At 36.2% G+C, this 21,977-nt stretch overlaps 1 protein-coding gene and 2 pseudogenes across 2 annotated transcripts in view; 1 reads left to right on the top strand and 2 right to left on the bottom strand.

Moving 5' to 3' along the window:
- The window catches only part of NGLY1 (N-glycanase 1), a 67,838-nt gene that overhangs the window by 24,352 nt on the left and 21,509 nt on the right, over window positions 1-21,977 (top strand). For both annotated transcript variants that reach the window (XM_025375783.1, XM_025375782.1), the window contains exon 4: window positions 10,841-11,006. In XM_025375783.1, the coding sequence (XP_025231568.1) occupies window positions 10,841-11,006 (166 nt within the window). The remainder of the gene's footprint in view (window positions 1-10,840; window positions 11,007-21,977) is intronic.
- Window positions 6,609-7,142, bottom strand: LOC112618587 (annotated as a pseudogene).
- On the bottom strand, window positions 12,206-14,862 carry LOC112618385 (annotated as a pseudogene).

Here is a 21,977-nt window from a genome sequence, read left to right as displayed (position 1 = left end):
GTCAAGGAGCCAGAGAGATAGTTTTTAAAGCATTTGACCTGTGTATAAACTGGATAAATCCTAGTGAATTTATAACTGTTTTTTTTGTTTTGTTTTGTTTGTGTTTTTTTGGTTAAAACTATATCAAGTAAAATGTTGATGTATAAGTCAAGATGATAGTCACTGATGTTGACATTTGCTAATAAGCTTTTAAGATACAAAATACTGGAATATATTGATGCTGAATAAAGATGGTAGTGGTGGTGGTTATTAGAAAGTTAATCTTGCTACTTTTTCTGGGCATTTTATGTTAATAGAATTATATAGTATGTAATCTTTTATTTCTGGCTTTTACTTTGTGTAACATTTTTGAAATTCTTCATATCGTAGGATATATCAGTATTTTGTTCCTTTTTATTGTTGAATAATATTCCATTTTAAGGATATGCCACATATTGTTTCCATTCATCAGTTGATGGACATTTGGGTTGTTTCCCATGTTTGCCTATTATGAATAATGCTGCTGTGAACATTCACATACAAATTTTTGTGTAGACATGTGTTTTTATTTCTCTTGAGTAGATTCCTAGGAGTGGAACCACTGGGTTGTATGGTAAGTTTATATTTGTTTTTAAGAAATTACCAAGCTGTTTTCCAAAATTGTACCATTTTACCTTCTCATCAGAAATATGTGAGGCTTCCAGTTTCTTAGTATCCTCACCAACCATTGTTACTGTCTTTTTTAGTACACCCATTTTAGTGGTTGTTAAGTAGTATTTCATTTTGGTTTTAATTTGCATTTCCCTAATGACTTAATTGATTTTCAAACTTGCTGGTTGTACATGCTAAGTGTTTAGTGTTCCTAATGGAAGTAACTTTCTGATAATCCTTTATTTTTATACAGTTGCCTTCCAAAGGCAGATTCAAAACAGCAAGGACAATTTTTCAATGACATGGTACCTCAGAATGTTAGAAGCATTGTTTCCAGCTTCACAACTTTATCTAGGTTAAAGATGTGATTCTGAAGTATAATATGCTTAAAATATACAGTCAGTACTTTTTACTCAGCTAATCTAAATGTATGCTTTTATTTAGCACATGACTACTTTGAGTATGTATATGAAATTGGTAGGAACTTTTCATCAACTCTTTATCACTCCAGAAATTACTACCAATTTATAATGTGGGTATGTGTTTGTTTAAACCAATTATCATAATTTGTGATTATTTCATTGAAATTATAAAAGTCATATATTATCAGATAATGATAAATAATAAAATGAACTAGTTAATTTTAAAACTAGTTTTATCTCATAAAGTAACAATAAGGCAACCTCTTAGTCTTAGTCTGGATCTATGTGCGAGCTTTTTTTTTTTTTTGAGACGGAGTTTCGCTCTTGTTGCCCAGGCTGGAGTGCAATGGCGTAATCTCAGCTCACAGCAACCTCCGCCTCCTGGGTTCAAGCGATTCTCCTGCCTCAGACTCCCTAGTAGTTGGGATTACAGGCATGTGCCACCATGCCCAGCTATTATCAATTCCTTAATTCAATACCTTAATTCAATATTTTTAGTAGAGACAGGGTTTCTCCATGTTGGTCAGGCTGGTCTTGAACTCCCGACCTCAGGTGATCCGCCCGCCTTGGCATCCCAAAGTGCTGGGTTACAGGCGTGAGCCACTGCGCCCGGCCTATGTGCGAGCTTTGTAAGAGAAGAAACCTATTTGAACATAAGATTTAAGCATCCACTTTCTTTTTCATGAACCTACCACTCTTAAAAGTTAAGTAATACCTACACGCCCTTTGATGGGGGATTACATTGTATCCTTATATCAGCATACTTAGGGTCTGTTAAAAATGAAGATGTGGTCTGTTTTGACATGAAGAACATCATTATATGGAGAAAAGGTAAACTAAGAATTCCAAAATTAAACAGCATATGTTGTCTGTATATGTGTAATATTTTGATTTTTCTTATTAGAAACATACACACACACACACATATATATGTGTATATATATGTTCATTTTTTTTAAAGGTTTGGAAGGCCATACACAAACATCTTAACTATAATGTACTCTGAGTGATGAAATTATGGGTGCTTTCATATTATTTATACTATTCAGTATTTTCTGAAGCAACATGTATTACCTTTATAAATAGAAAAGTTTTTCTTTAAATAAGTTTACTGAAGTCACAAGTTGATTAAAACATATTTAAAATAACAGAACTTTTATGTCTAAAAGCAGGTTTTAAATTTTAAGGCCTCAAAGGGTTGCATAAAATTAAAGAGAGGACAAGTAGGCTCAAGCCTTGATTTGTTTTGTGTGTGTGTGTATGTGTGTGTGTTTTAACTAAAGAAGTGAATTTGCTAATCTAACTTCCACTGATTAATTCCCATGATTTGATAAAATTATACACATTGTACTTTTTTTCTTATGAAGAGTCTTAAATATATCTCATATCAGAAATCGAAATAATTGGAAGTATGATTAGTGAAGATAAAAACTCTTTGATCTAAAACCAACAGATTTCACATTTCAAACTTCCATTTGTACTCCAAGTAACTTTAGTCTCTCAATTAACTGCTGCCTTCTGTAGCATTAGTACATGGTTACCCAGCTGCTGTAATCGCCATGTAATCAGCAACCTTCTATTTTTATGACTTAGTTTTTTCAGAGTTGTGCCAATGAATATGTAAAGAAATAAGGCAAGAAAATAAACTTTATTGTTTAAAATATTTTGAGTGCCATTAAAACTACAGTGAATCAGATAATTTTCAGATTGAAAATAATTAAATTGAAAATAAAAATACTCCGGATGAATTCTTACCTTCTTGGTAAATGAAAGTCTGCATTTAAGAAAAATGAGACACTATAAGTGCTTCGTTTTAATATGAAGTCTTTCAAATAAAAATGGAGACATTCCTTTTTTTTTTTTTTTTTTTTTTTCTGTTTCTATACTAATCCTAGTAAAGGAGCATATTTGTTTCCATGACGAATTCCCTGGACTTGTCATCACCAACTCTACATTTCTTCTGTCAGCTGTTGCACAATCTCTTCTGTAATGGAGGCAATGTGTCTGCTCTTAATAAAGGCCAGTTGCTCCTCTCTCCCTATATCCCTTCTACTCTGTTCACCATGGAATCTCACATGGACAGTGCCCCATCTTGTACCTGTTCTTTTCTTGGGGAATCTTCCTAGTGGTATGTAAACCTTGTTTTAGGCCAGTTTTCATTTAAGATTGTTCCACTGGCATCACATGCAAATTTCTGAGCATAATTCCAGGCTGGCTGAATCAAAATGGAAGAAGAGTGAAGTTTGGAATCTACATTTTTTAACAAGCAGGTTAATGTTTAAGAGCTTTACCTTTAAGCTCTCCTATCTTAGGAACAAGGTGACATAGAAATATCCCTGGTCCTCCATGCCCTGTCTTTCTCACTTCCTCTTCCCAGTACTCATTATTGCATCTTTATTTCTTACATACTTTTCTAGTGGGTCTCTATACTTTAATTATATGCCCTATCAGTAAAATATTTTTGAGCACATATTGTCAATACATTTGTGTTCATTTGTCTGTATGTTATATACATGAACTACTATGGCAATATACTGTACATATTATAAAACAATGTAAAGAGGATCTAAATAGTAAATAATATGTTTAATTCAAAAAAATTTATTTATTTATTTTGAGACAGGGTCTCGCTTTGTCGCTCAGGCTGAAACGCAGTGGCATGATCACAGCTCACTGCAGCTTTGACCTCCTGGGCTCAAATGATCCTCCCACCTCAGCCCTCCAAGTAGCTGGGACTACAGGTGTGTACCCCAAGCCCAGCTAATTTTTCTTTATTTTTTGTAGAGATGGGGGTCTTGCCATGTTGCTCAGGGTGGTCTGGAACTGCTGGTCTCAAGCAGTCCGCCTCTCTCAGCTGCCCAAAGTGCTAGGGTTATAGCCATAAGCCACCACGCCCCACCAAAAAATTTATTAATACTATATTATCTAATGAATGTAAACAAATCCATGTTTAAAATAGTCTTGATAATTTTGAATTTAAGGGGCTTTGTTAGATCTCATTAGATTGTTAGTGATTTTCTTTTTTGCACTAAAATGTAGCTGTTGAAGTGCTTATGCTAAAAAAGCAGATGATGTGGTTGCCCTGTCATGTTCTCCTTGTTAATATGTGCTTTTGTTATTAGTATTAGCCTCGGGGCCTAGAGTTCTTTGTAATCTTTTTAAGCTAGATTGGGGGTTAATTTAGTTAAAATGATATAATCCGTAATTCCACTTAATCCAGCACATTTGAACTGCACAACTTTGTCACATGACAGCTGCGGAAGTGGGAGTGCGGGTGCCACTGTGAACCCTTTGACTTTATGACATTTTTTCTCTTACATCAGGGTAGCTTCTCCAGTCTGTGAGGGAGGCACTGTTAATCCAGATAGTAAATATTATTATAACTTAATTGTTTTACTTGTCGGACAAAATAGAAATCGAAATTCTCATACTTTCCACATCCCTGTGGACCATCTCGTACAGCTCCTTTGGTACAGCTTAGCCAGCCCACTGTTGCACATCACTTGTATAACTCAGTCTCTTGCAAATTGTTTTCCTTATTAATGCTATTGTTAGACTGTATTCTTACTACGATCAGTGATTTCCATGTTGCCAAATTTGACTTTTTTCAGTTGGTTTTTACCATTTGGAGGTCTTTTTTCTTTTAAGCTCAAATTTTATTAATAACCTTGGAACAAATACATTAATATTTCCTTATAGTCATATAGCATTTTACAAGTTTGAAAGTACTTCCACGTATACCAGTCAAACCCTTACAACAGCCCTGTGAGGTAGGCAGGATAGGTGTGTTTTTTCCTACTACTATTTAGAGCAAGGCTAACAGGTGAAGTAAGGGCACACAGTTGGTAAATGATAAAGCTGGGACTAGAACCTAGGCCTTTTGACTTACTGCCTCCCTGAGAACATTCAAGTAATGATATCCCATGCTGTATAGCAGATATCTCCTATGATGTTGATCAGGTCTGTTTTTATACATTTTACCTGTTTTTCTATTACCTTTCCCTAATACAAAAAACTCTAAAACTGATGAGACATTTGAGACATTTCTTCTCTGTTACTGGACTTTTTCTTAGACATATCAAGCACTATCCAAAGATGAAACTTCTGTTTTGAGAATCCTTGGCTATAAATTCTAAATTATGATATGAACATTTATTTTACAAAATTCTGCAAATATATGTTGAACTTAAGAAAAACAAAACATATTCTCAAAAGCTTTGCCGTCTTTCCCAATATGACTTTAAGATGTGTGTAAGAGGAAAACAGGGAAAGTGTTCAGCAATATTACAGTATTATCGGGAAACCAATGCAGAGTGCACATAAATGCAAGTCACATCACACTAGTTTGTTTTCCTTGTTTTTAGAGGATGGAGAACCATTAGTGTCTTACTTTCAGTAGATCTTATATGTGATATCCTCAGCAACAAGCTAAAAATATGATCTGAATTATACCAATAGGACTCAAGCAGCAGTGATCAAAACATATATGTATGTGGTAAAAAGGAAGAAAACACTTGTTCTTCAGTGGTTTTGCCTAGGTCCAGTGTAATTACTTATCAAAACAAATTTTAACCTACAGCATCTCTGTTAAATTTAGAAATGTGAAATATGATAGAGTTATCAACTTGGAATGTAAGACTAAAACTGTAACTGACCCAAAACTACCTGTCAAAAGCACAGAAAGCTCAACAGGCATAAAAACTAAGGAGTAAAATGTTCTGATGTAGAGTGAAAAACAGCAAATGCAAACCATTGGGTTAAAATGAATCACGAAACATTAGGCATGTAGAGAATGTTTTAAAAATATGAAAATGACAGTGAGCTGTATTACCAGGAATTATATTTTTTAAATTCCAGGTATGGCCTTTTATATTTAAGAACAATGGAGAGACAGAAACAAGCCTATGGGGTAGGTGCAGAAAATGAATGGGATTTAGAAAGGGAGTTCAGTTGGGGAATTAAGGAAGGCCAAGAAACAAATACATTCAAAATGGATTTAGAATCTCTCCTCTAAATCTACCCTTTCCAAAAATGTTTCCTAAATTGAGAGATTTGGTAAAAATGAAAAAGCTAGTGACAATAAAAGTGACTATTTTACCTTATAAAATAAAGTAGTATTTAAATGTAGATTAGAAATTATGCTGTAAAAGATAAATCTGCTGACCAGGCTGTAGAACCTGAGACTTAGGTGCTGCTGTCAGTGATAGAAGGCAGAAAAGTGTCTCAAAACCAGAATTACCATACTAGGACTCAACATTAATGAAACTTAAGAAACAAGTACTTAACTGTTGATAATTGAAGTCCAATGAAAAACACATTTGTATGTTTACTAAAGCGATCTAACAGTTTTAGCTAATAGGAAAAATGCTGCAGCTACATTTCAGTCTTTTAAGGTAAAATGAGAAGATCTAGAATATTCTAGTTCAGTATATTGGGCTCAAAACCAGCTTTCCTTTTGAAATGCATCTAGACTAGACTATAATTCCTTACGTAGTATCATTGTATTCATCATCTTCATGTTTTTCTCTTCAGTGGTTTTGCTTCATTGACTGTGTTCTATGACGAAACCATGTTGGTGGTAATAAGAATATTTTGGGGCCCAATCATTGTGGGATTAGTTGGAACATTTTGAACTGCAGTTGTTGTGGGAACTGCTTTGACAGGTGTGGACTGAGAAGGTGGAATCTGCACTGTTAAATCTTTGGCTTGTCACTGACATTGGAGTTGAAACTTTATTTGGGACAGACACTGTGGGGTCGCTGTGATAGGAGTGGTAGGTTTGCTAACAGCACCAACAGTTAATCGTGAAACTAGTCTCCCTTGGTTGGGTCCCTTTTTAATTAAGGACTTCAACCTATAGTTTGGAGCTGTTAAGCAGTATCTATCATCTGCATCAACATTAGGTTTCTTAGCGTGGCTTGAATAAATTTTTGCGTCATGCAGAATTGTCACGTTTCGGAAAGCAAATTCCAAAATTTGATTTATAACCTTTGGTTTGTAGTCTGTGATTCCCATATCCTTCAGGATCTGTGCCATCACCAAGGCATCCCTTGGAGCGTTCTCGGGAGGTGCCATCTTGCCTCACTCCATGTTATCCAGACACTTGTCATCCAGAGAGAGAGCCCATTGATATTCTTTAACTGAGTTGGTCATTTCATGGTTTTTCTCCTGCTGCAAGTGGTTCAAGTGCTGACCCAGTTGCTCATATCCAAAAACAGACAAACAAACAAAAAAGCCATGAATCATCTCTAATGTGTTTTTTTCCTTTTCCAAATACTCTTGACTTCATAGTACAGTCACCAAAACTTATTGATTTTACTTCCTAAGTTCTTTTCATGTCCATTCACTTTTTTTTTTCCTACCAGTTGTAAAACTACCCTAATTTAAGCCACCAGCTCTTTTGGAGTTCTGCAGTAGTTCCCCATGGGGTCTTCTGATACCTGCTTTCTCTACATAGCGGCTCAAGTGATATTCTGAAAACAGATCAGATTGTTTTACTCTTCTTACTTTCATCTCTGTAATGGCTTACCATTGCAATGAAAAGCGACCAGAATGATCTTTATCTCTCCACTGCTTTCCCCTTGTTTCTCTTGGTACTAAACACTGATCTCTCTGAGCCTTCAAAATATGCTAAGCGATCCCCAGCAACCTTTGTGCTATTTTCTGACAGGAATGGTCTTTTCCTTCCCTCTTCGCTAGCTTCTTCTCATCCTTCCTATTCTGCCACAAATATCATTTCTTCAAGGAAGTTCAGGTTCAAGGACCTTGTTGTAAAGTCTCATTTTATGCTACATATTTGCTTAATAATATTTATCCGCATGATTAATTTTTAACCATTATATCCCCAGCACCTAGCAAATAAAGGATAAATAAATATTTGAGTAAATGAACACTATTTATCAGTATTTGCTTGTTTTTGTATCCACAGACTACTTGCTGTGTGAGGGTAATGCCCATACTATATCTATTTTGGTCTCCATTATTTTTCCAGTATCTAACACATTTACACACAGACAAATATTTTTCAGTTACTGTGGTGGGTCTGTCATTATTTGTTTAATACCTTTTCCCCATAGACCTTAAATTGATTATGTCTGTCTTGTGCACCCATTCCAGTGCTTAATACAGTGCCTGACATGTAAGTATTTGGTAATGTTTTTTTGTTGTTGTTATCGACCTGTCTCTACTTTGCACTATGCACATTTAACCCATTCACATTTATTCTAATTGCTAATATGTTTAAACTTACTTCTGATATCTTATTTTGTGTTGTCTATATTCTTGCTTTTTTTTTCTTTTCTCCCTGTGTTGTTTAGATCAAGGTTTTTTCTATAATAGGTTTATTCCTGTAAGAGTTAGGAAGTTAAATATAATCTTTTTAGTCTTTTAATTATTGACCTGAAATCTGTAATGCAAATTTTTAATTTTATATTTTTCTACCAACATCTTACCATAAGACAAGAACCTCTGTTCTGCTCCCTTCCTTGCTACCTTTCTTATGAAAAAATTGAGATTTTGCTTTCCAACTGTGATTATCTATACCAATCAAAACTTGTACCAGTACTTTTATTTTAGATCCTACTCCTCAGTATGTATTTATTTTTAAAAATTAATGTAGGCTATATTTATTTTTTTGGCTATAATAACTTTCCTCATAATTCTTTTAGATAGGATTTGAGAGTGATATAATTTCTGTATTGTCACATATCAGAAAATGTATTTTTTTTTTGCCCCTGTACATGATTAGTTTGACTGGGAATGAATTCTGCATTCCTAATCATTTTCCCTCATTTTCAAAAAATTTGCTTCATTGTTTCCAATGAAATATCTGACATCAAATAATTTTTTCTTTACATGTAATGTTTCTTCTTACTTGAAGACTTTTAGGATTTTGTTTTTAGCCTTGCTATCATAAAATGTCACCATTATATACTTAGCATTTGTTTTTGTTTTGTTTTCCATACATACTAGCTCTTCAGCTATAAGAAATTTATTTCTGTTATTTTTTTGAGCAGTTGCCTTCTTCCATCGTTTTTACTGTTTTTCTGGAATTTCCATTAACTGGATGTGAGAAGTTTTGGATTTATCCTCAATGTCTATTTGTTCTTTTTATGCCTCATTCTCAGAAAATGCCTTTGGTTACTAATTAACTGATCACTCTTTAGCCGTGTTTATTCTACTGTTTGACAACATCTATGCTTTCTTCTTTATTTTATATTGTTAATTTTTTTTATATTACTTATTAATTTATTTTTGAGACTACATTGCCCAGGCTGGAGTGCAGTAGGGCAATCACAGCTCACTGCAGCCTTGACCTCCTGGGCCCAAGCAATCTTCCCACCTTAGCTTCCTGAGTAGCTGGGACTACAGGCACACAACACTATACCTGGCTACCTAATTTTTTTTTTTTTTTTTTAACCCAGGTTGGCCTAGAACTCCCAACTCAAGTAATCCTTCCACCTTGGCCTCCCAAAGTGCCTGGCTTCTTTTTTATTTTAATGTTTAAATTTTTTATATCCAGCTGGGCGCAGTGGCTCACGCCTGTAATCCCAGCACTTTGGCAGGCCAAGGCAGGTGGATCACAAGGTCAGGAGTTCGAGACCAGCCTGGCCAGTATGGTGAAACCTGGTCTCTACTAAAAATACAAAAATTAGCCGGGCGTGGTGGCAGGCACCTGTACTCCCAGCTACTCAGGAGACTGAGGCAGGAGAATCACTTGAACCCAGGAGGCAGAGGTTGCAGCGAGCCAGGATGGCACCACTGCACTCCAGCCTGGGCAACAGAGTGAGACTGACTCCGTCTCAAAAAATAATAATAAATAAATAAATAAATAAATAAAATTTTTCTATCCAAGATCCATAGTTGAGTCTTTCTCTGAATATAGTATACTACTGAAACTTTTTAAAGTTTCTTCTGTATTTCTGTCATTGCTACAGGATTAGTTCTTCTGATACTGATTCTCATGCATCTCCCCCACAGTTGTTGTGGATCCATATGTGTTTGAGAGGTCCTGCCAGCTTGTCTGTGAATACTGCATTTGCTTCTGACAGCTGTGGAGAAGGGCAGCACATACCGCACAATGGGATGTGCCAGTGACAGCAGTTCTGAGCTTGGTTACTCCCCTTTCCTTTTGTGACTCTAAGCATGCACGCTCACTGCTCAGAGGCAGACCTTTTTGTTGATGAGGCGATAAGGAGGGAGAAGCCAAAATAATTAGCTGTTCCTCCAGAGTTCAACCACTCTCCCTAATGCTTGCTCTGAGGACACTTCCTATTCTGTAGATCCTCTGGCTTCTCTGCCCTTGGGATTGTTTTGGAAACTTTTTTTCCTTTTCATCACCACCCTCTCTGGAGGTTTCTTCCTTAAGTCCTTTCATATTTGCCTTTTCTCTTTCAGGAATTTCTCAAAATTCCTGATTCTTTAAAAGCACACCTCTTTTGCTACTGCTGTACGTTACAGGGATTTAAAGTGGAAGGGGCCATTAGCTCCTTAGATCAGAGCGCTGTATTGATCCATGCTTGTATTCAAGAATTCTGCATATCCTTGTTTAAATATATCCTTAATAGTATATACAAAAGGAAAAAAATAGATAGATCTTAGGCTCTGACACAAATGTGGCTGTCTCCTAATACTAATGTTATGAAGGTCGTGGGTATAATTATTATATTTAAGTGAATCCATACATTCCCTTCTACCTGTAAAATCATAAAACCACAGTGCTCTTTTATTATATATTATTTTTGTAACATATAGTGAAAAGTTAATTTCAGTATTTTTTTTCCTATTAGGTTACTCCTGATTCAGCCATTCTAGGAGTTCTTCAGTCCAACATTCAGCATGTGCTGGTCTATGAAAATCCTGCTCTTCAGGAGAAAGCGTTGGCTTGTATTCCAGTCCAAGAACTAAAAAGGAAATCACAAGAAAAGTTATCAAGAGTTAGAAAATTGGATAAAGGTAGTAGCTTTACATAATCATTTATTGCTAAATGTAAATCATTGCTAAATAAACAGAAAATACTGAAATACAACTGACCCTTGAACAACACGGGTTTGAACTGCATGGGTCCACTTATACGTGGATTCTTTTAAACCAAATGTGGATTCACAGGATGCAAAACCCATATACGGAGGGTCAGCTCTTTATATACATGGGTTCTGCAGGGATGACTGTGAGACATGAATATGTGTGGATTCTGGTATAGGTGGGGGTCCTGGAACCAGTCCCCGGCATATACCAAGGGACAGTTGTAGTGCCTTTTGCTCTTATACATTGTTTTACAGTGTTATACATTATAAATATTTAACCTATTTCAATTTGAATTTTTAAGAAGTATAATAATAGTATAATTTTATTGCATATATCTCGTGGGCACATATCACCCTTTTTTTCAATTTTTTAATTGAAGTAAAATACATATAACAAAATTTACCATCTTACCCATTTTTAAGTGTACAATTCAGTGTTATTAAATATAGTCATAATGTTGTTCAGCTATTACCACCATCTATAGCTTTTTTTATCTTGTAAAACCGAAATGATACTCATTAAATAATAATCCTTCCCCAGCTTCCAGCAACCACTATTCTACTTTGTTGCTGTGATTTTGACTATTCTATCTCATATAAGTGGAATCATACAGTATTTGTCTTTTGGTGGTGACTGGTTTATTTCACTTAGCATAATGAACCTCAAGGTTCATCCAGTGATATGGTTTGGCTCTGTGTGCCCACCCAAATCTCACCTTGAATTGTAATCCTTATAATCCCCATGTGTCAAGGGTGGGACCAGGTGGAGGTACTTGAATCATTGGGGTGGTTCCCCCATGCTGCTCTCATAATAATAAGTGAGTCTCGTGAGATCTGATGGTTTTGTACGCATCTAGCATTTCCCCTGCTTGCACTCATTCTCTCTCCTGCTGCCCTGTGAAAAGGTGCCTTCCGCCATGATTGTAAGTGTCAGGAGGCCTCCCCAGCCATGCGGAACTGTGAGTCAATTAAACCTTTTCTTTATAAATTACCCAGTTGCAGGTATTTCTTCATAGCAGCATAAGAACAAACTAATATATCTAGGTTGTAACATATTGCAGAATTTCCTCCTTTTTTTTGGGCAGTTTTTATAGTTTTATTTAAACACAAAACATGCACACGGGCTGTCTACTCATTTTCTTAGCTGTGCAGCCTCGCATTGGGGTTGGTGACTCTGATGGCTAGCTGAGTGGCTCTTTCCATGATGGCTTTGCAGTTCTTGGAGGAAACGTTGTGAGCATTCTCAGCACAGTAAGATTTGTTGCACATCAGCAGCACTTACAGCTCCTTGACGTTGTGGACCAGGAACTTCTGGAAGCCACTGGGCAGCATGTCCTTTGTTTTTTTGTTGCTCCCATAACTAATGTTGGGCATCAAGATCTGGCCCTTGAACCTTCTATGAACCCTGTTGTCAGTACCTCTGGGTTTCCGCCAGTTACACTTAATTTTGACACATTGGTCAGACTGGTGCCAGATGAACTTCTTGGTTCTCTTTTTGATGATCTTGGGCTTCACAAGGGGTCTGATGGCTGCCACCTCTGTAGGCAGTGCTGAGGAGGAGAGAGCTTCCTTCCTTTTTTTTTTTTTTTTTTTTTTTTTGCTTCCTTTTTAAGGTGAATAATATCCTATTGTATGTATATATCACATTTTGCATATCCATTTATTCATTCATTCATGGATACTTGGGTTGTTTCAACATTTTGGCTATTGTGAATAATGTTGCTATGAACATGGGTGTGCAAATACTTTACTCTGAAATCCTGGTTTCAGTTATTTTTGGTATATACCCAGAAGTGAAACTGCTGGATCTTACGGCAATTCTATTTTTATTTTTTTGAGGAACCACCATACTGTTTTCCACAGTGACTGTATCATTTTACATTGCTAACAGTGCACAAGTGTTCTAATTTCCCATGTTCTTACCAACACTTACTATTTTCTGATTTTTTCAATAGTAGCCATGCTAATGGGGATGAAGTGGTATGTCACTGTAGTTTTGATTTGCATTTTCCTAATTCATGATATTGAGCATTTTTTTCATGTGCTTATTGGTCATTTGAATATCTTCTTTGGAGAAATGTTTATTCAAGTCTTTGGAACATTGTTTTTAACAACTTTTTTTTTTTTAACCTGAATATGTATTTGCAGTTTAATCATTGGTATATGAATATTTTAGGTAAAGTAGAACTTTAGCCCACAGAATATATGATAGCATCACTAGTGAATTTAAATTAGTGAATTTTAATGTGAATCTAACAGAAACCATATTCAGAATTAATCCATATGAATAGACCATTGACTCACTTTTATTAGTAGAGAGACATTATTTATTAAGAGTAGGTTTTGGAGTCAACTGTCTTTGTATAAATTCAGCTCCACTACTTCCTGTGCGTCACTGAGCAAGTAATTTAATCTCTATGACTCAGTTTCTTCATGTAGAAATAAGAATGATAATTTTTAGAAATAAATGAAATAATACATGTACAAGCTGGGCTTGATGTACTGGATAATAGGAACTGAGGTAAACAGGCCTTTCATGTAAGGTTTTATGCTAATCTAGGAATTAATCTAACTAGAGTTGTTTTCATGTTTGCTATAGCTGTAGGTATCAGGGGCTTCAAATTCCTCCAGTGTTCTTGTTGTCTCCCCCATTGTCTTTAGGCTTCCCTAAGAGCTCCTCCTTAGGGTCTGCATTTATCCTGCTTGGTGTTTGTTTAGTTGTAATCCATTGTTACTATACTGGAGCCCTATTGGTGTGATGGTAAGGTATCAAGGAGAAGGTTCTATAATCTTTTGATTAAATCTCGGTATTTTAGTGGGCCTATATCTCTGGGCCTGTGCCTTTCACAAGTGTTTGTTAGCCTTTTTACCCCCATAGGTGAGACAGGAGGGCTACAAGGGGCTGGAGTCGGGGGAATGTATGTCCTTCCCCCAGTTCAGAGAAGACTCTGGTAAAATCTTTTTCCCTAGAGAGTAGGCCTTAATTGTGAAGAACATTCTGGCTATACCTCACAATTCTTACTCATCCCATCTTTTCTAGAGCCACAAAGGATTTTTCTTGGTTCTTCATTGTGAAAACCTGGTGGGCTTCCTGCAGGCAAAATGCACAGAAGTGTAGGGACCTCTCCCAAGACTGAATTTCTTACTCCCAAGCTAGTCCATACTCAGCTTGCAGCAGTTTGTCAAAATTGCTATTTAAATATCCTTACCAGTTTATGGCTCTAGTGACTTCTGTTCCATTTAAGCAGATTTGGGCTGTGATTCTCTTTATTTGTCTGTCTTTTTGGATTTTGGGGTGATAGTTCACTCTGTGACCTCAGTTCTCTAATGGGTCCAAGAAAAGTCACTGATTTCAGTTGAGCTTTTTATTGTTTTAAAGGTATTGACCTCTGCTTGATTGAAGCTGGAAGCTGAAACCAGAAATCCCTCTGAAGGCTTAACTATGTGTATCTCTTCCTTTTTTAACCATTTGATCCATTTTCACATATGTCATTTATATATTTTGCTACCCATTGTATTTTGGTGATTTTTGTCTTTTTAAAAATGTTACGCTATGCCATTTTTAAATTTTTGATGACTGGCTTGGGCCTTAGATTTACTTCTGCTACAGGCCTGCTAACTTTAAGACAGTTATTCTCTTCTTGTATTAACAGTTTTTTTCCTGTGTGTACAATAAGAATACTTTTTAATATGTGATTATACAGGCCCTGTCCAGCTTCAAAGTACTGTGGTCCTTTATATGATGCCTTACATAAATGCCTGTTTATCAGGTACTTACTGAACATGTTTTGTGCTTGAGTCGTTGGGCTGGGCCCTGCAGGGGAGAGACAGTATAATAATATAGCCTTGCCTTAAGAAGCAGCTGAATAGAAGATGAGAATTCAAATATACAGATCAACTGAGTGTAAAGCAGAGTCCAACAAATGTAATGTATGAGGTATAATTTTTAAAACATGTTGTAGACCAACCTGGCCAACATGGTGAAACCCTGTCTCTACTAAAAATACAAAAATTAGCCAGTTGCAGTTGCCTGTAATCCCAGCTACTTGGGAGTCTGAGGCAGGAGAATTGCTTGAAACCTGAAGGCGGAGGTTGCAGTGAGTGGAGATTGCGCCACTGCACTCCAGCCTGGGCAAAAGAGCAAAACTCCGTCTCAAAAAGTAAAAAAAATGAAAATAAAAAAAAAAAAAACATTATGTTGCTAAATGAATAAACTTCAATGAGAAATAGCATAGAGACAGAATGTTCCTGTTTGTGTCCATCATGTTTTCTCTCTCTAGGCAAATAACAACCAGGAGATTGCTCAAGGAGCAAGAATCTACAATAAAGAGCATTAGTTAGGTGAACGTTATGTTTATCCTGATGCATTTGTCCATCTGTCCTCACAGTGGGAATGGTCTTATCAGTGGACCAAGAATCCTTCAAGTCCATTAGCTAAGACTTAAAGTCCATGTCCCATAAAAATCTGCTGATGTTCCCTGCTAACATTTGTTCCAGCATTTTTTCTTTCTAATTATAAAGATAATACAGGGGTTGTAGAAAATTTGGAAAATAGGGAGAAGATAAACATCAATAACTTCATCACATTGGAGTATGACTTTTAAGATCTATGTATACATTCTTTCACACTTAAAAAGTTTTAATTAAAATAGGAAAGAAATGCCAGCAGATTAGTAGTGAAAATTATGAAAATCAGTACAAGACTGGGCTTTTTTTTTTTAAGGGCGTGAAGGATAAGTGGGATTTATAAAATATGTCAAAGTACATACTAAGAGATTGGGGATTTTCTTCCAAGTGTAGTGGTCAACATGCATAGAGGCAGAGAAGGACAGGCTCTATTTGGGAACAATGAATAATACAGTTAGACTGTGTGTAGGGTAGGGTGTATATAAAGCAGTGGAAGATCAAGTAGGCTGAAACCGTATTTTGGTTGACATTGAATTTCAGACAGAGCAGTGTATACCAAGTTCATTTTTAATGTTTTCAAAAAGAATTAGCAGTAAAATGAAACAAAGCATATTTCTAATAAGGTTTGAAATTGTAAAGACCAAAGAAATTCAAAGGAAACACAAGTCTTGGCAAAAAGACTAATGTTATATTGTGACTGTAATTGAACATATAGCAGAAATGTTACATAACCTTTTTCATCAGAAAGCAGAAAATGATATTTCAGGTGTTCTTGAATAGGTAATTCAGCAGGATTGACTACTGACGCTTTGAGTGAGTGACATCAGACTGTATTTAAGGAAGATTAGTAATAACTTGTGGAATGAATTAAAATCAAAAGAGTACAAAGAAAAAGTAAAACACAATAGTAATCTAATTTACATAAGAGGGGTAAGAGGGTGAACAAAGGGTTGAGATTACAAGGGAGAAGATGGATGTGAAAGTTGTTGGGGTTATAGAATATGTGTAATTGGCAGTCGATAGGATAAGGCATCATGTATATATAAGAAGGATGTCAAAGATGACTGGGTAACTTTGAATCTAGGCAACTAGGAAATTAAAGGAGTTAGTAGAAACAAGTTTTGAAAGGAAAGGAAGAGCGAGTTGAGGTGCCTGCTATCTGGACTGTCACTGAAAACATAGGCCTGGAAATTCAATAAGAAGTCAAGCCTTGAAATACACTTTAGGATGATAGGTAAAGCCATGCAGGTAAATGAGATTGCTAAAATTGAGAGGACAGGGTGGAGAGGTAGGATTACAGAGGTTCTAGAAAACAGTGTAGCACTAGCCACATGTGGATATTTACATTTAAATTAAATTGAGATGAAAAATCAAGTTCTTCAGTCACATTCAGCACATTTCAGCTACTCAATAACCTCAAGTGGTTAATGACAACCTTACTAGACAGTAGGAATAGGAATTATTTCCATTATTGCTGAAAATTCTATTGGATGGTGATAGTTTAGAAACACAACAGGATATAGGAAGAGGAAGAGTAACAAGTGAAGGAAACTTAAACATACAGTGAAATAAGTGGTACGGCTGGCACAATGAGTATATCAATTAGGATTAGGTTCTGCTATGAGTAAAATGACTGGTGGCTTAGATATTATTTTCTCATGTAAGAAATTATGGAGGTAGTCTGGTGCTAATGGTGAGCTATCATCAAAGACCTAGGTGCCTTCTGTCTTTCAGCTCAGATGTACATGTTTTCCATCCTTCACATCACCTTGTAGTCCAAAATGGCTGCGGCAGCTCCAGCCATTACATTTCTAGACCAAACATCAGGAAGAAGAAACGGAGAAAAAGCATAAAGGTTTTATCTCTAATTTGAGCTCCTTCTCTTGAAGTTGTCTTCTTGGAGTCACGTGAAGTTTAGTCATTTAGCCACACTTAGCCGCAAGGGGAGTTGGGATCTGTAGTTTTTTAGCTGGTGCATTGTCATCCCTCCAAAATTGAAATTCTACAAATGAGGACGAAGTGGCAAGTGAATATTATATGGCCACCATCAGTCTCTGCCCCAGTGAGTGAATGGCACTTTGATGATGACGAAGCCCCCGCTGGCCAAGTTGGTGATTTTCTTTCATTAGTGCAGTGGACTGTTTTTTCCTTTCCAGACAAAATCATATTCTGGGTCTGTGGACTGGGGAAAGTGTTTTGGTTTGATGCAGAAGTGGGGACCTTGTGACACTGCCAAATGAGATAGAGAAGCATGGTTTGATAGCTCTGGCCTGGTAGACTGAAGGTTTGTCATGATTGCATGTTTCAGATACAGGTAAAACACCTTTCTGGAGGAGGAACCTAGTTTTGAAAAGTGGTAACAAAATGTGTCTTGGCCTACTAAATTGCATATGAAGATATGAGATGGAGAACATGGATGAGGCTACCTCTACTGATGTTTTTACCCATTTTCTCATTCTCTTGTACATTGAAGGGGTTTTCAGAGAATGGAGTTGGGGCCTAAACTTGTTGATTTTATTTTGTCACTGATAAGTTACTAGAAATCTACATTTATATGGTATTTTTGAAGATGGTAACTTTAGAAATTTGAAGTCTTAATTTTTGAAGTAAACCCAATATTGTCTTCACAGAATTTAGCATCTAAATCAGGCTTCCCTTATCTCTGAAATTTCTGAGCTTTCATCATACAGGAATCTACTTTTATTTCTCTGAGCCCCTAGTTAAGGATATTGCTTAAATGAGGAACATGGACCCTTAATTGGGTATTACTGTTTGATAGTCGTACTTTCAGCTGGAAACGTGCTGATTTATACCTGGAGTATGTAACAGAAGTACAAATACGCTGTTATCCTTTCCTTCTTGGTCTTGATAATGACTAGTGAACAATTGCAATTCTAAGTAATATTTTGAGGCATGTTTGTTCAGTCCCTTCATCATTCAAGTATTTATTAAGCATCTAGTGTATAGCAAACAGAACACTAAGTGTTGGAGATATAGCAGTGAACAAAACTAAGTACCTACCATTATGGGAACACAACACACACACACTAGTGAAAAGTGCTAGGAAGAGCAGCGGGAGAACAGAGAGTGAGTGATGATTAGTAAGATGCTGTTTGATACAAGATTTTCAGGGATGGCTTCTCTAAAAAGCAGTGATTTCCCTTTTAGGTAGAAGGCATGAGCAGCTGCAAAGGCCTCCTGAGGTGGGAGTGAGGTTGGCAAGTTTAAGAGATGGCAGGGAGAGCATGGTGGCTACAGCCAGTGAACAAGACAGGAGGAGATAGGGTTTGAGGTCAGAGAGGTAAGAGGGTATTTACATTTCCTGGGGCTACTATAACAAATTACCACAAACTTGGTGAAATAAAAAGAAATGCATTCTTACAGTTCCAGAAGGCAGAAATCCAAAATCATTGTCACAGAGAGAAATCAAAGTATCCCCAGAGCCATGCTCCTTTTGGAGGGGAGAATCTGTTCTTTGCTTCTTTCAGCTTTTGGTTGCTGCTGGCAGTCCTTGGTTTGTGACTGCAACAGTCCGGTCTTAAGGCCAGCATCTTCAAATCTCTCTCTGTCCCATCTTCACATTGCCTTCTCTGTGTGTAAAATCTCCATTTACTTGCTTCTTATGAGGTTACTTGTGATTGGATTTATCCACATATTCCAGGATAATCTCCCCATCTAAAGATCCTTAACTTTATAACATCTGCAAAGACCTTTCTCTTTTTTTGCCACATAAAGTAACTACATTCATAGGCTACAGTGATTAGGACATGGATATCCTCTGAGGGCCATTTTTTAGCCTACTACAGGGGGCCAGCTGAAAGAACAAGAGTTGGACTTTGAATTTTATTCTGAATGAGATGGAAACCCATTGGAGGGTTTTTTAAGTCATGTAATCTGGCCTGTACTTTTAAAAAGATGACCCTAGCTGCTGCATGGTAGGCACTAGACCGAGAAGGAGAATGACAGTCCTCTGTTTCTAAAACTTTGTTTTTAATGTAACTAATTCATGAATATCTTCTTGTTGGAAAGCTTTCATATTATATGGGAAACTCCAAACTCTCCCTGCCATTCAGTTCTGGTCCTTTTCATGTCTTGTCCTGGATATTTATACCTGTAAATAATTATCTATAAAAATAGTTTAAGTTGTGTGGGGTTTATGTAAAATTTATCATCTCATCTATTCAGCTCCGTGGTGTTTTTCATTTACAAATATGTATTGGACAGCCTTTTCACTCCATAGTGTTTGATTGTACATATACTATTATTTATACAATTCCCTATTGATGGACATAGAGGTTGTTTCCATTTTCTCTGTTCTAAATGCCACCACAGTGGAGAGTCTTGTAAAATATCTTTTGACACACATGCACAAGTGTTTCTCTTGGATGGATACTGAAATGTCAAGTGCGTGTAATACTTTTATACTATAATGGATCCTGCCAAATTGCCTTCCAATTTATACTAGAAGTGTCTAAGAATATTTGTTTCCACTTAATGAAAGCATTGAATTTCTTTTATGGACTTTGTGAATTTTTCTAATGGGTTTCTTAATGTTCTTACTGATTTATAGAAGTTTTTTATGTATTTAGAAATTTTTTTTTTTTGAGATATCGCCCAGGTTGGAGTGCAGTGGCGTGATCTCAGCTCACTGCAGCCTCTGCCTCCCAGGTTCAAGTGATTCTCCTGCCTCAGCCTCCTGAGTAGCTGGGAGTACAGGCACCTGCCACCACGACCAGCTTTTTTTTGTGTGTGTGTGTGTGTGTTTTTAGTAGAAGTGGGGTTTCACCATGTTGGGCAGGCTGTTCTCCAACTCCTGACTTCAGGTGATCTGCCTGCCTCAGCCTCCCAAAGTGCTGGGATTACAGGCACAAGCCACCGTGCCCGGCCAGAAATTTATATTTTCTTTGTTAGACATGTTATAATTTTTTCCTCCCAGGGTTCTTTAGTATAGCTTTTGAAATTCAAAAGTTTTTATTTTTAACATAAGAAAAATTTTTTTTTATTATTGATTTAATGGTTTGTATCTTGCTTAAGACCTTCCCTAACCCAAAGTCATAAACATAAACACATTCACCTATAAACTTCTATTATTACTTTTATAGTATTCTGGAGAAGGAGTTTTTTTTTTTTTTTTAATGAACTATAGTAGGGATCTGATACTTAGATAGCTGTTTGTCCAAATATCATTTATTGAAACAGTCCATCCTGTTAAAGCTGCTTTAAAATGCTAACTTTATTAAATACTGTGCATTTGCTTAGAAATCTTTCAGGACTCTTGTTTCATTGATCTGTTTGTTTATTCCTCACTAATATCACAATGTTTCAATTATTAGAGTTTTATAATATGTCTTGATACACTGTAGGCAGATTTACCTCATGATTCTTATTCAAAGTTGTGTGGGTTTTTTTTGTGCATTTTCTCTTTCACATGAGATTTTGTAGTTAGCTTGTCAATTTTTTTTTTTTTTTTTTTTTTTTTAATGAGACAGAGTTTCGCTCTGTCACTCAGGCTGAAGTGCAGTGGCACAATCTTGGCTCACTGCAACCTCTGCATCCCAGGTTCAGGTGATTCTCCTGCCTCAGCCTCCCGAGTAACTGGGATTACAGGCGCCTACCACCACACCCAGAAAATTTTTGTAGTTTTTAGCAGAGACAAAAGTTTCACCTTGCTGGCCAGGCTAGTCTCGAACTCCTGATCTCAGATGATCCGCCTGTTTTGGCCTTCCAAAGTGCTGGGATTAGAGGTATGAGCCACCACGCCTGGCTAGCTTGTCAAATTTTATGAAAAAATATTGTATAATTTTATTTGGGATTGTATTAAATTATAGATTAATTTGTGGAAGGTTAACAACTTTAGAAATATTGAGTTTTCCCTCCAGGAACATTAATATTTCTGACCTTTTTACATTCTCTGTAGTTTTTTTTTTTTTTTTTTCTGTAGTTTTTTATTTTGAAACACATCAAACTTAAATACAAGCACAAAGTATAATGTATCATACACCTATGACCAACATCAAGCTTTATTAGATTTTTATGCTATATATATCCTTCATATTTATGTTTTATCACTCTATCTTAATCATAAAACATTAAAGATAGAGATGAGAACCCCCATATATGTTTTTAAGATTGATTTTCCCTCTCCTTCCCTTCTTGCCAGAGTTACCATGGTCTTGAATATGATCAAGAGAGATCTGTTTATGGAAAAGTGGGTATAATATTATCTGTCATAATATTAGGATTGTTATATATACTAGAGATACGGTTGTGTTTTTATGTGTTTGGGGATGAGTATCCATAGATGGATTATATTGTACAGTTGAAGCCCTAATAGAAAGGATAATAATTAGGATGATTTTTTAAATGTCTGGAATTCTGTGATTTCTGCCTTTTGTGATTGTTTAATGTTTACTTGTGTATATACCTGACAACAAATTTAATGTATCCCATTTTTAAATGTTTTTAAAAATCAAATTTATTTTTCTACCTCCCT

This window comes from Theropithecus gelada, chromosome 2 (assembly GCF_003255815.1).
Source record: "Theropithecus gelada isolate Dixy chromosome 2, Tgel_1.0, whole genome shotgun sequence".
In the NCBI taxonomy this organism is placed as follows: domain Eukaryota; kingdom Metazoa; phylum Chordata; class Mammalia; order Primates; family Cercopithecidae; genus Theropithecus; species Theropithecus gelada.
This window is presented reverse-complemented; position numbering and strand designations above follow the sequence as displayed.